Source organism: Myotis yumanensis, unplaced genomic scaffold (assembly GCF_028538775.1).
Source record: "Myotis yumanensis isolate MYYU_CA2020_CCGP unplaced genomic scaffold, mMyoYum1.0.hap1 SCAF_1, whole genome shotgun sequence".
Lineage (NCBI taxonomy): Eukaryota > Metazoa > Chordata > Mammalia > Chiroptera > Vespertilionidae > Myotis > Myotis yumanensis.
In genome coordinates, this window is record NW_027223752.1 from 94,619,050 (window position 1) to 94,633,741 (window position 14,692).

Sequence of the window (14,692 nt, forward strand, 5' to 3'; positions counted from 1 at the left end):
TCTTTATTTGTGTTATGTCATTCTTTATCTCAGACTGTTCTTTTTTCATAGTTACTATATCTTTTTTCATACTGTTGAGCATTTTTACCATCATTACTCTGAACTCTGTTTCAGATAAATTTCTTATCTCTGCTTTATTTATCTCATCTTCTGGAGAATTCTCTAGTTCTTTCATTTGGGGGTGTTTTCTTTGTCTCCTCATTTTGGTTGTCTGTTTGGGTTTGTGACTATGTTTTAGGTAGATCCTCTACACCTCTCAATCTCTAGTGCAGGACAGTGTTAAAGGCTGTTTCTGACAAATTGGTTCAGGCAAAGATTCAAAGCCTCCAGAGACCACCTCTGTCTACAGACTAATAGGATTCGACTTGAATTGCCGCCAGGCAATTGTCTTCAGGTGTAGGGAGAGTTTTTTTCAACAGGGTGGGGCAGTTGCTTCTGCCTGGAGGCTAATTGTTACTTTTAATCTCTTAAGTGGCCTCAGGGCAAGGTGTTTTCCAATAGGGTGTGTCAACTGTCTTCCCCCCCAGGCAAGGCAGATGTCTAGGTGGGAAAGATGTCCTCTACTATGTGAGGGAATGACTCAGCCCAGGAAACTTGGCGGACTTCTGAGCTTTATCCCTCAATTTCCCAGTCCTGGGTTCTGCTCTCACAGCTCCAGTCCACTTCACCCTCCCTCTGCCAGAGCACAAGGGGGGTGGCTCAACAGGGAATTTTGTGTGTTAACCCTTCAAGAGGGTGCTTGAACTTTCAGCTGCCACTCCCTGGCAGACAGACAGCACCCTGCTGCTTTTCATAGCTAGATGCTATGTGGGTACCCTCCTCAGATTTTGTGCTCTCTGCTGGGAAGCCCAGCTTGGGGATTAGATCCCAGAGTTCTCAGTGGCACCCCCCTCACAGCTGAGATATCTCTCCAGGACTTCAGTTACCATCTGTGGGTGCTTGGCCAGCCCTTTTGTGCCTCTGCCCCTCCTACCAGTCTCTATGCGGTCTCCACCTTAGGTCCTCGGGTATCAGGGTTCTGTCCTGTGAGTTTTCTGCTGATTATTCAGGAAGACTTTTCATATTTCAGTTGTAATTCCAGCTTGTTCCTGGGAGCATGTCCATGCAGCATCCACCTACTCTGCTGCCATTTTTAATCTCTCCAATTCACTATTATTTTTATTTTTAAAATATATTTTATTGATTTTTTACAGAGAGGAAGGGAGAGGGATGGAGAGTTAGAAACATTGATGAGAGAGAAACATTATGAGAGAGAAACTTCTATCAGCTGCTTCCTGCACACCCCCTAATGGGGATGTGCCCGCAACCAAGGTACATGCCCTTTGAAAGGGCAAGGGCTAGGCCCTCCACCTTGCCCCAGGGTAAGGGCTACGCCCTCCACCTTGCCCCAGGGTAAGTGCTCCATCTTACCTTGGCCACGTGCTTGGCAAGGAGCTTCTTCCCGGAAGTCTAAGCCTCTGCTAGCCACACCCAGGAACAAGACACCGACTCTTGCCTGGCCAATCGGCAGAGCACAGTCCTTTCTCCTCCCCTTACTCCAACTCCCCCTATATAACCCGTCTCCACACAGAGTTATCTCTCTCTCTGCTTCCTGCTGCTGTGTCGGCAAGGTGGGGGAGCCGAGCTAGCTCGAATAAAGACTCTTATGCTTTTGCATCGGACATGACTGGCTCCCTGATGTGGTTTCTTGGGGATCCTGAAATCTGGGCATAACACTTGACCAGAATTGAACCTGGGACCCTTCAGTATGCAGGCCGATGTTCTATCCACTGAGCCAAACCAGTTACGGCTGATTCACTATTTTTAACAAATTTTAGAGAATAGACCATATGTTGGAAAAAACACTGTAGTAATTTTGCTGAAATAAATAAATATTAGATCTCTACAACTATAGTCTACATATTTAAATCCAAGAATCACCACTCATAAACGATGTTCAGGGAATGATTAGCACCACATCATGATAGGTAATTGGTTTTGTTGTCTCCTGTGTGACTTTCTGCAGCCGTTTTAAAAAAAATTTATCTTTATTATTGAAAGGATTACAGATGCCCCCCCCCTTTTTTTCCCCACTGACCCCCTCCATCCTGCATTGGCCCCTCTCAGTTTCACCACACTATGATTTGTGTCCAAATGGAAATGAAAAAATAGCTGGGGTGGCAATACTCATATCTGACAAAACTGACTTCAAAATGAAGGCCATAACAAGAGACAATGAAGGCAACTTCATAATACTGAAGGGATTGATCCAACAAGAGGCTATAACCCTGGGTAAACATATATGCATCCAATACAGGAGCACCCAAATATATATATAAACTTCTGCAGCAATTTTAACGCCTGTGGCTGAGTTCTGACACGCACTAAGCCATCCCCCACCACACGCATTTGTTTACTCACGGTGACTGGTGAATGCTCACATTTATTAGATAAATTTAAAAGGTGAAAGATTTATGCGATCTGAAGAGAAACCAGAGTATTATTAGATAAATTTAGTATAAATTTAAAATTACTGTAATACATAAAGAAAACTTTTCTGTAAAATTAAATTTTCATACATACTTAACTTTAATTACACAAATATGTCTATATAAGTAAAAACAGATAAACAATTTGTCAATTTTTAACATATGCATTTGGAAAACCTACTTTATTATATAATGGACTTTCAGCTTTAATGGACAACCTCTCACCTGAATTAGTCATTATATGGAAGTTTTACTGCATAGGCATAGCTTATGGACACAGACAATAGTGTGGTGAAGGCCTGGGGTGAGGCGGGGGCTGGGTGGAGGGAGGTAAAGTGGGGAGAAATGTAATACTGTCAACAATAAAAACTTAAAAAAACCCAGCTTTTTATCTGAATTAGTAAATCACCCTTCAAAAGCATTCCTTAATGAGTTTTGTTCCTTTCTTGGACCTTAGATGATTATATCGTTGGCCTTATATTGTGTCAGATGCCTCCCTTTTTATACTTACCTGGTTGGATGGCAGGTTTGTTGGCCCTGACCCCTATTTTTTCATTTTTATTTAATTTATTGGGATGACACCAGTTAACAAAATTATACAGGTTTCAGGTGCACAATTCCACAACACACCATCTGTACACAGTATTATATGTTCACCACCCCAAGTCAAGTCTGACCATCACCATTGATCCCCCATATCCTCCTCCATCTTCCCCAATCCCTCTCCTAGACCCTATTTTAATGTCTGTGGTCAGCATCCAGCCTTACTTTTTGTTTGCTTGTTTTTTGTTAATACTCACCCAATGGTTATTTTTCCATTGGTTTTTAGAGAGAGTAGAAAGGAGGGGAAGAGACAGAGGAAACATCAATGTGAGAGAGACACATGGGTTGGTTGCCTCCTGCATGTGCTCTGACCAGGGCCAGGGATCAAGCTGCAACTGGTACGTGCCCTTGACCGGAATCACACCTGGGACCCTTCAGTCCGCAGTCTGACGATCTATCCACTGAGCCAAACCGGTCAGGGCCGGCCTTACTTTTTAAAAGACGCATGTTGCCTGACATTGATCATCCTCATGAGCAGCTGCAGAAGCTCTTGTCCTGGTTTGCAATGGTACAGAGGGGGGATGGCAGAGAGTGCTACCCTTAACTAACGAAATAAAGTATTTTATTCAAAATGTTTTTAAAAATACTCTTCCAAGTATGGTCTTGACACTAGAAGCTTAGGCCTTGTCTGGGACCTTGTTAGAAATGCAAATATCAGGCCAGCCAGACCAACTGAATCAGAGCCTGTGTTTTTTGTTGTTGTTGTTTTCTAAATATATTTTTATTGATTTCAGAGAGGAAGAGATAGAAACATCAATGATGAGAGAGAATCATTGATCACTTCTTCCTGCATGCCCCTACTGGGGATCAAGCCCGCAATCCGGGCATGTGCCCTTGACTGGAATCGAACCCGGGACCCTTCAGTCGGCAGGCCAATGCTCTATCCACTGAGCCAAACTGGCCAGGGCCAAAGACTGTGTTTCAACATTACCTCCAGGCCATTTGAGTGCATATTGAGTTCGAATAGCTCTGGACTGAGGCAAGCACATTACTTATCATTAAATCAAACACTAGTGATAAATTGCTTTGGGGATCAGCTCTACAATCTAGGACCACACACATACAAAAATGAACAGGAGCACCAAAGCCCCATCGAAGCAAGTCTAGCCCCAGAGGGGTGTCTCCAGCACAGAAGTTCTCCCACTGCAGACACAGCTGATTCTCACAGCCAATTGGCCAGGAGGTCAATTCCTCACAGTGATAACTACAACAATCAAGGCTTAACTACAACAAGACTGTGCACAAAGCCCACAAGGGGGTGCACCAAGAGTGTCTACCTCAGGTAATTGAGACACTTAGTACAGAAAGGCACTCTATCGACACAACGAAGCATAAAAAAAATGCTGAGACAAAGAAACAGGACACAAACGACAGAATTGGAGGAAAGCAAACTGTTGGATATAGAGTTCAAAATCACACTTTTAAGGTCTTTAAAGAACTGTCTAGAAGCCGCCGATAAATTTAATAAGGCCCTCGAAAAGACTGCCGATAAATGTAGTGAGATCTTCAAGAAGACTGGTGAGACTGCCGATAAATGTAGTGAGATCCTCAAGAAATCTAATGAGACCCTCGATGTTGTGATAAAGGACCAACTAGAAATTAAGCATACACTGACTGAAATAAAGAACATCATACAGACTCCCAACAGCAGACTAGAGGATCGCAAGAATCAAGTCAAAGATTTGAAATGCGAAGAAGCAAAAAACACCCAACTGGAAAAGCAAAATGAAAAAAGAATCCAAAAATACGAAGATAGTGTAAGGAGCCTCTGGGACAGCTTCAAACGTACCAACATCCAAATTATAGGGGTGCCAGAAGATGAGAGAGAGCAAGATATTGAAAACCTATTTGAAGAAATAATGACAGAAAACTTTCCCTACCTGGTGAAAGGAATAGACTTCCAAGTCCAGGAAGTGCAGAGAACCCCAAACAAAAGGAACCCAAAAAGGACCACACCAAGATACATCATAATTAAAATGCCAAGAGCAAAAGACAAAGAGAGAATCTTAAAAGCAGCAAGAGAAAGAAAATCAGTTACCTACAAGGGAGTACCCATACGACTGTCAGCTGATCTCTCAACAGAAACTTTGCAGGCCAGGAGGGAGTGGCAAGAAATATTCAAAGTGATGAATACCATGAACCTACAACCAAGACTACTTTATCCAGCAAAGCTATCATTCAGAAGTGAAGGCCAGATAAAGAGCTTCACAGATAAGAAAAAGCTAAAGGAGTTCATCACCACCAAACCAGTATTATATGAAATGCTGAAAGGTATCCTTTAAGAAGAGGAAGAAGAAGAAAAAGGTAAAGATACAAATTATGAACAACAAATACACATCTATCAACAAGTGAATCTAAAAATCAAGTGAATAAATAATCTGATGAACTGGTGACTGTAATAGAATCAGGGACATAGAATGGGAATGGACTGACTATTCTTGGGGCGGGGGGAAAGGGGTGTGGGGGTGAGTGAAGATATTAGACAATAATCGTGCACCTATGGATGAGGACAGTGGGTGGGGAGTGAGGGCGGAGGGTGGGGTGGGAACTGGGTGGAGGGGAGTTATGGTGGGAAAAAAGAGTAACTAATGTAATAATCTGAACAATAAAAATTTAATTAAAAAAAAATGAACAGGTAGCCTGCTGGATTGATTTAATCTCAGCCTGGAAATTAGTTCTGAGCACAGCTTTGTTTCCAGCCACATGTCAAAAGGGTGCCACTGCCTACTTGGGACATGGGATTGATATAGTAGGCAGTTGGACAGGCCTGAGCAGAGTAGGAATGATAGGCCAGGCACAGAAGATCACCAGAGCTGAAAGCCCCAGGCGCCTAGCAATGGGTAAAACTGGGAGGACGAGTATTGTAGGGTGGCACCTTGCTGGGGGCAATGGTGACCTGTAATCTCTTGATCTCCATCCCCTCTCTTAGCATATCTCTGGTCAAGTGACTTAGACTTTATGACCTTTCCTATCACTGGTCATATGGTTTGGATCCTCCCTGACCTTTCCTCCCCTGGCATGTGGTAGACTCCTTAGAGGAAGAAGAAGGGGGCCAGAGAATAGCCTCATATACGTTCCCATACAAGCCCTTGCACGCCCACTCCTTTAAGCATTAGCCATAGAGATAACATCTAGGCCTCAGTTGTGTTTCAGCTCCAGGCCCAGAGCAGAGCAAGGCCAGCCTGGTGACAGGCGATGATACCTTGATCAGAACCAGCTGCGATGAGTAATGACCCCCTGGCTGGTGCCAACCAATCAGTAGAGACCTGGAAAGCTGATGAATATGCTACTAGAATCCTCCCTTGAGACCTCCAGGTAACACCCCTGAAGACAAGCTAAAAACAAATACTCAATGCAAAGACTACCCCCCCCTCCCCCCCCCCCCCCCCTCCCCCGGCCCCCACACACACCCCTGCTCCTTTCCCCCTATCCTTCCCCCAGGTGCATATTCTTTGCCTTTCTTTCTCCTAAGCTCCAGAGGTCCTTCTTTAGCCTCTGGAACTTGTTTCCTCAGTCTACACAGTCTAGCTGGCTCCCTTCTTCTACCTCTGTGACTTTCTAAATAAACTTTTGAGTGTATTTGAGTCTTGGATCTGAATTCTTTTTTAGCCAGAACTCAAGGACCGAGGTCTAACATCTGGTGCCCTTAATGGGATGAGAGAATAGATAATACTGGCCTGGGAAGCAAATAGCTAACTAGGGTGTAATCTCTTTAAAAAAAAAAATTAATTGATTTCGGAGAGGAAGAGAGAGATAGAAACATCAATGATGAGAGAGAATCATTGATTGGCTGCCTCCCACACTGGGGATTGAGCCCACAACCCAGGCATGTGCCCTGACCGGAATCAAACTGTGACCCCCTGGTTCATAGGTCGATGCTCAACCACTGAGCCATGTTGGCCGGCTAGGGTATAATCTCTTGATCTCCACCCCCCATCCTGTTTTATATGCTTGTTTGTCTCCCAGTCCACCTAAGCAAGGAGCTTTGTGAGGCAGAGGCCATGACTGGTTCCCTTTTGTGTCTCTAGCCCTGCACTGGGCCTGGAGAATAATAGTGCCTTATAATGCAAATGAGAGAGTGAAACAGAGTCTACTTCTCTCGGAGGGAAACACACACAGGATATCCAGTTTCAGTTTCTGTAATGGTCTCTTAAAATGGGGAAACGGCCTGGGACACTCTTGTAGCAGTACCAGGGGTTGGAGAATGCTCGTTGGGCTGACCCTTCTTGCCAAATGAAACTCAGCTATACCCAAGGCAAGTTGATGAAAATTGGGAGGAAAGGAGGCGAAGGGAGACCCATCTCACTGACTCAGTTCTAATTGTCACACTTAATCACTTCCAATAGCGCTTGGACTTCGATGCAAATACCCCTGAGCATCCACAGCCTGCTTTTCCAGGCCCTGCATGGAGGTCTTCAAATTGTTCAGATGGAGTTTGTTCCCTCTTGAAAGAAAAATGCTTCTGGAAGTGACTTGGTTCATGTGACCTATAAAGGAAATTTTTCCTGAGGTTGAGGCAGGCAGAAGGAATCAAGGAACTAAGTTCAAGGAAGTTGCTTGACCTGACTTTTTTTTTTTTTTTTTTGACCTGACTTTTTATTTCCCCCTTGTGTCACTTCCCTTTTCCCAAGGCCTCCTTATTTCTACCGGTTCTAACAGGACCTTTAACTTCTTGGAGAAAACCAAAGTGCAGAAAAAGATCTCAGTCTGTGAACTATTTTCTTTGAAAACTGTTGTTCTTGTTTGCTTAGAAATTGGAGGAAAACTTTTTACAGGTTAGAATGTTTCAGGTCAAAATTTTTTTCTTTAGGAAACTCCAGGCTCCAGCCACCCAGCCAATGGCATGAAGGAAAGGAAGTGGATTTAAAAATTAAAAGAAAAGAAAGGAGTAGACAGTCAAGAAGGATTGAAGAGTAAGAAACTGGGGCTCACTTCAGTGCTCACCTGGGCCCAACTACCTTGAGATTTATTCAGATGATGAAATCCCCTTGAGGGTTGGGGTTCTGAAGGCAGAAAACTGAAGCCTAGAACGGTGAGATGCTGGGCCCAGTGGGTTGGATGGGAAGAGGTTCCTTTTTGCCATGTCCATGCAAGGTAACACCTCTACACAAAAGCTGATCACCAAGGAGGCCAAGAAAGAGTGGACTGCATCTCCAACCCCGTAGCACAGAATTGAAGTGAGGGTGATGGGTAACTCAGCACAGATTCAACACCATTACAGGGGGAAAAAGAGGCCCATGGGACTGAGAAGCACTAAGGACATGATTCTAAAACTGGGAGTCAAATTTCAAGCCTTTGCTCTCTTGTGTGTGTTTTTTAAATGTTGCTGGCTAATTTGCATATTACCGCTACATATATATATATATATATAGAGAGAGAGAGAGAGAGAGAGAGAGATTGATTTTTTTATTGATTTCAGAGCGGAAGAGAGAGGGAGAGATAGAAACATTAATGATGAGAGAGAATCATTGATTAGCTGCCTCCTACACACCCCCTACTGGGGATGGAGCCCACAACCTGGGCAGGTGCCCTCAAATGGAATAAAAAACGGGACCCTTCAGTCTGCAGGCTGACACTCTACCCACTAAGCCAAACAGTCTAGGGCAGCCGTGGGCAAACTACGGCCCACGGGCCGGATTCGGCCCCTTTGAAATGAATAAAACTAAAAAAAACCCAAAAAACCATACCCTTTTATGTAATGATGTTTACTTTGAATTTATATTAGTTCACACAAACACTCCATCCATGCTTTTGTTCCGGCCCTCCGGTCCAGTTTAAGAGCCCATTGTGGCCCTCAAGTCAAAAAGTTTGCCCACCCCTGGCCTAGGGCCAACCTTTGTTGTTTTGGCTATCCCTCCCCCTTCCCCTCCTGCTGCTTCTACTTATCAGCTGAACCTAATCGACATTCATGTGTTATATCATAGGACACTTGTGTTCAGGTGCTCTGGGATGAACAAGGAATATCAGTGATGGGCTTGGAGCATTTTGAAAGAAGTCAAGACTGGCAGAGGGATCACCACAGTGCTCAGCTCCAGATGACTAAGGCTGCTTTGACCAGTCAGTACAGTCTACAATAATGCTTTTTAAAAATATATATATTGTTATTGATTTCAGAGGGAGAGAGAGATAGAAACATTAATGCGAGGACCATTGATCGGCTGCCTCCTACATATCCTGTACTGGGGATTGAGCCCACAACCCAGGCATGTGCTCTGACTGGGAATCGAACTGTGACCTCCTATTTCACAGGCTGATGCTTAACGACTGAGCCACTCCTGCTGGGCTACAATAATACTCTTTATAAATGAAAGACCCTCTAAGTATTGGCTCATTTTTGGTCTGTGAGGAAGGTGATCATCATAGTCACTTGTTTGACATCATTTGTATATCAGGAAAGAGATAATATAATGGTAATGCTTTCTGAGGTGTAAGCCAAAGCCCATGAATTGTATTTATACAATGTTCTGCACCTTATATTATGCCATAAACTTTCCTTTACTTTTTTTTCTACCAAGGCAAGACATGCGTTTTAGGGATGAAAACATTGAGATTCAGAGCATCTCAACCCAAATTTCACAAGTTATTGATTTCTTGTGAGATCTGCCTCTGTAGAATCATTCTGAATTAGTAGGCCAATTGAGCTGATTGGATTTTCAAGCCTTTATTATCACTTTTACACTACAGCTGGTAAAAAATAGGCTTAGAGGTGGAATGTGTTGAAAAGATGTTAACTACCTGAAAACAAGATGTATTAAAGTTAACCACCTGTGCCCCTGCAAGGTGACCCTGGAGAAGATCTTCTCTCTGGACTTGTTTCTTCCCATGTGAAATAGAACAGTTGTACTTTGATTTAGCACTATGTGCCTGGCACTCTGCTGTGCTTTTTATGTGGATTGTTTTGTGTAATCTACACAGCAGCCCAGTTTATAAACGCGGAAACAAAGGCTCAGAGGTGGGCACCTGTTAACAAATGTTAGTGCAGTCTCATTCCTGAGCCCAGGTCCTTAGGAACTTCCAGTACTACAGGTGAGGTCTTTTCCAGCTCTAGAAAATGACAGTTCAGCATACGCCTCTTGGCCAAAATAATTTCCTAAGTGGAAGGAAGGGTCCTGGAATAATTTAAACCAAGAGGATAAAAGTAAATGACAATGGAGAGCCTTCCAGCTGTAAGCCAAGCAGCGTGCCCCCCATCCCCCAAGCCTATCATCTCCTATCATCTTGCAATCTTGCAACAGCATCCCCTCCCACACACAGCGGGCCCAGGGCTGCCTGCAAAGCTGGTGCGTAACTGTGAGAAGCTGCTCTCTGAAAGGGTTCCATGGCTGGCTGTGGTGAGTGCTCCCACACATCTCTCCACCTCCACCTGAGGACTGAATGACTCTCAGAATAGGAGTCCCGGGGGCAGCCCAAAGAAAACGATCAGGGTAATTCTGTTTGTAAACATCTGTTTAATAAATATACATCTTAGAAATAGCAAAATAATTACCAACAAAATACAGCATTTACACCATTTACAGGAGGGTAACACAAACCTTGACAGGTAGCAACTTTTAACCCCACACCACTGAAAGGTTTAACAACACACCTCATTGTTACAAGTCACAGGACACGGCTGGGCTTCATTCAAAAAGGACAATAAATAAAATGTAGTCCTTTCATCAGATTTTGGATAACCTTCTCAAAAAACCCCCGCAATGGTGAGTTTTAAAAGAGGTTTTCTTTGAAATCCAATGATCTTTCTTGTTCCCTTCCAAAGTTCACAAAAATGACAAAATGAGGGCTGATCCACCACAGTCAAATGTTTTGGGCCAGGCAGTGTGCAGTGTGGTTATAAGTACACCCTTTTGATTTCTTTTTTTCTTTCTTTTTTTTTTTTTTAGAAAAATAAAACTCTGTTTTTATACAAATATACAAGTCCATGTTCTTTCAGATGCTTTGTGAAGCTCATAACGTCAGGCGCTGGCCTCCAAGCACACAGTCATCGTAGGGCAGCTAAAAACAAGAGGAAATAAGGCATGTTAAACTCCCAGAGCTTTGCCAGGGGTGCTGGGGTAATGGGGAGAGAGCTGTTACTGGAAATAACCTAAGTATTTGTGGACTTCATTCTCTATATCCCAAATATAGATGAACGGGCTGAGGGAGTTTTGTTTTGATGCTCCTCTCCATAAAAGCAAAGAAAAGACATACTCTTGGGATACTGGCTCTATACCAGTGATGGCGAACCTTTTGAGCTCGGTGTGTCGGCATTTTGAAAAACCCTAATTTAACTCTGGTGCCGTGTCACATATAGAAATTTTTTTATATTTGCAACCACAGTAAAACAAAGATTTATATTTTTGATATTTATTTTATATATTTAAAAGCCACTTAACAAAGAAAAATCAACCAAAAAAATGAGTTAGCATGTCACCTCTGACACGCGTGTCATAGGTTCGCCATCACTGCTCTATACACTAAAGTTGGAGAACGTCATTATGTGACACCTTTGGATGAAGAGTATAGCTCTAGGAGCCTGGGAGGGTGGAGGGAGAATGGCCACTCTAATTGTGTGTTGTTGTTTTCTGCAGAGCATAGTTGAGACTCACCTCATCCTCTGTGAACTCCGACTCTGTGTCATAGCTCTCCTCATCCTCACTCTCTGGCAGCATCTGAAGGTTTTCTAGGGTCAGCTGGCCCAGCTGCTGCTGTATCCGGGTGCTTGGGCGGCCCCAGGTGAGCTGGTACGGGGAGTAGCCCTGGTAGGTGACTCTGTTGACGTCAGCCCCACACTTCAGCAGGAGCGACACCAGGTCGGGATTCTGCAGATCCACCGCAAGATGAAGGGCCGTTCGGCCATTACAGGGCTCCTGAAACCAAAAGGAATGAGATATTAACAGCTGAGTTTAGAATTTTCGCTTGTGAAAAAAGCACATGAAATCTTAGTGAGGAGGGCCCTGGGCCCCATGCACGCACTCCATTGGGAGGCATGACGCACTCACCTGGGCATTGACATCAGCGCCCAAGGACACCAAACGCTCCACGATGCCCAGGTAGCCATGGATGGAGGCTAAGTGCAGACATGTGTGGCCTAGAAGAATAAAAGAAAATATAAACACTCGTTTCACCCCTCACATCTCAAGCAGAATCTTTCACCTACTCTTTAAAGGGACAAATCGTTCTCAAGAATCTGGTTTCTGAATGAATTTTATAAAGGCATCCAACAGGCCTTTTGTATACCCATTTTCTCAGCCTTTCCCATGCTGAGAGTTTAAGCTCTTGCCTGGAATCCTTAAGTTGGCCCACCTCCCCCTTCTCCTGGTCACCTGCCTTCTGGTGGGCAGGGCGGGCAGACGTACCATTGTAGTTGGTGGCCTGCAGGATGGCCTGGAGGTGCTGGGTCCCACAGCTCTGAGTCAGGACTCCCACACTGGCCAGGCTGCCCTGCTCACAGGCAAGGTGTAGGGGGGTATTTCCTCGAAAGTCTCGCAGCTCAGGATCACAGCCAGCTTCCAGAAGTGCCTGGGCGATTTCTGGCTGGTTGGTGATCACAGCCAAGTGGAGCGGAGTCTACAAACAGAAGAGGGAACAGAGAGGATAAATTATGGATCAACCCCACAGTCTGAGTTCCCTTGAACCCCAGAGATTTCCCAGCTTGTGGGTGCTGCACCCCCCACCCCCCACCCCAGGTGCAAGGGGCAAGGCAAATACCAGAGGCCCCCCAGTGGTCTTCATAAAGGTCTCACCAAATTAATGGAATTTACTTGAATGTTGGCTGATTGGAATGTAAAAGGTCAGGTCTAATAATGACCACTGACTTGCAGTGGTTCTCAACCTTCCTAAGGCCAAGACCCTTTAATTAATACAGTTCCTCATGTTGTGGTGACCCCCCAACCATAAAATTATTTTCGTTGCTACTTCATAACTGTAATTTTGCTACTGTTATGAATCGTCATGTAAATATCTGATATGCAGGATGTATTTTCAGGGGTTGCGACCCACAGGTTGAGAACCGCTGGAGAGGACCAGGAGTGCTGTGCCCAATCCCCGGGTCAGAGGGGCTGGTGCGGGCAAGAGGCGCACCTGCTGCAGGTTGTTCTGGAAGTTAAGAAAGGCCAGGTCTCCCTTCACTTGGCGGACCACTTCCATAGTCAGCGCCCGCTCTTCATGGATGATGGCCAAGTGCAGGAACCTGAGGGGAGAGGGAAAAACCCCAGGGTGAGTACAATGCGTGGGGCCAGGGAGGCGCGGGCTGCGGGGGATTGCGCAAGGCCGGGGTTTCTGGAGGCCGAGGCCGCGGTGTTTTCCGCGAGGTTATTATGAGCTGAGTGTTCCTGGCAGGCGCCCAGGGACTTTCCGGGCTCCCCCCCCTCCCCGGAGGGCGCCGACCAGACCGCCCCGCCCTCCGCCGGCCGGAACGCCCTGTACTTCCCCTCCCGGCCGCGCGGCGCCCGCCAGCCGGGCAGAAACGCCCGCCCCCCGCCGGCCGGTACTCCGTGTCCCCGCCGCGCCCCGCCCCCGGCCCCGAGGCCCCGGACGGGGGTGCGGGGTGTGCGCGGCTGCAAGGCCGAGCGGTGGAACCGCGGCCCCGCGCGAACCTCGGCCCCCGGCCCCCGGGCCCCGGCCCCCGTGCGTACTGCAGGGTCTCGGGTCGCCGCGTGCACCCGGGGTCGCTGCGTGCACCGGGCTCGCGGGCCCCGCGCTCCGCTGCAGGCGGCGCCCCCTCCCCCGGCCCCGCGCCGCGGCCCGGGCACTTACGAGTCTCCGTCCTCCGTGAGCTGCTGCTTCCAGGGCTCGGAGCTGCGCGGCGCTTCCTGCGGCTCCAGGCGGATCTCGCGCAGCTCCTTCACCATCTGCTCGTACTCCTCGTCCTTCATGGAGTCCAGGCCGCTGTCGTGGCGGTCGTCCAGCGGCCGCTCCTTCTTGAGCCCGTCCCGGGGGCCCTCCATGGCCCAGTCCTGGGCGCGCTCGGCGGGGTGAAACATGGTTACGGTTCGGGCGCGGCTCCGGGTGCGCTCGGCGCGGGCTGCGCGGTGGCTTCTCGCAGAGTCACAGGCGGGGGGACCGCGGCTCGGATGTTGTGGGCTCGGCAGCGCCGCCGCGGCGCCTTATAAACGCTGGCAGGGGATTTCTTCGGGGCGGGGCCCGGCGCGGGGAATTTCCAAGCCAGTCAGACCTGAAAAGAGAACTGCTTGGTCTCCTGCTAGGGAAAAGCAGTTTAAACCCGGAGCAGGGGTTCATCAGAGAAACTCCCAGCAGCGATGAGGCACTGGGGTCATGCACAGGGAACTTTTTGATGAAAGCCGAGCGGCTGGAAAGTCCTCCCGACCGGGCCCCCTCCCCCGGTACTTCCCTGCAGCCTGCAGTCTCGTCCCTCGGCTGCAGCCCTGTCCCCGGGGTTTCCCACGATGGATGGGATCTGGGGTCGTCGGCTGTAGAGATCCCAAGGATGCAGACTCGCTAGAGACGGTTCCTCGTTAGGGTTTGCCAACCTGCCGGTCCTTTCCGGCTTTTGACCTTTGGAAAACGCGAGGGGAAACGATGGCCCGGTGTAGGGATTCGTTTCCCCAAACTTCTCTGCGGGGAAGGACGCACTGGCGGCGGGAAGGCTGCCCCGGCACTCCTGCCGATGCCAGGCTCCCTGC

The 14,692-nt window shown here is 47.0% G+C and overlaps 1 protein-coding gene across 1 annotated transcript; it reads right to left on the minus strand.

The window, feature by feature from the left end:
• Positions 1–10,499: 10,499 nt before the first annotated feature.
• On the minus strand, positions 10,500–14,142 carry NFKBIA (NFKB inhibitor alpha). Its single transcript, XM_070428026.1, has 6 exons — positions 13,806–14,142; positions 13,131–13,239; positions 12,407–12,617; positions 12,050–12,138; positions 11,657–11,917; positions 10,500–11,063 (listed from the first exon to the last, which is right to left on the minus strand). Exons 1-6 carry the CDS (start codon positions 14,030–14,032, stop codon positions 11,016–11,018), a joined length of 945 nt encoding a protein of 314 aa, XP_070284127.1. The 5' UTR covers positions 14,033–14,142; the 3' UTR covers positions 10,500–11,015.
• Positions 14,143–14,692: the final 550 nt, after the last annotated feature.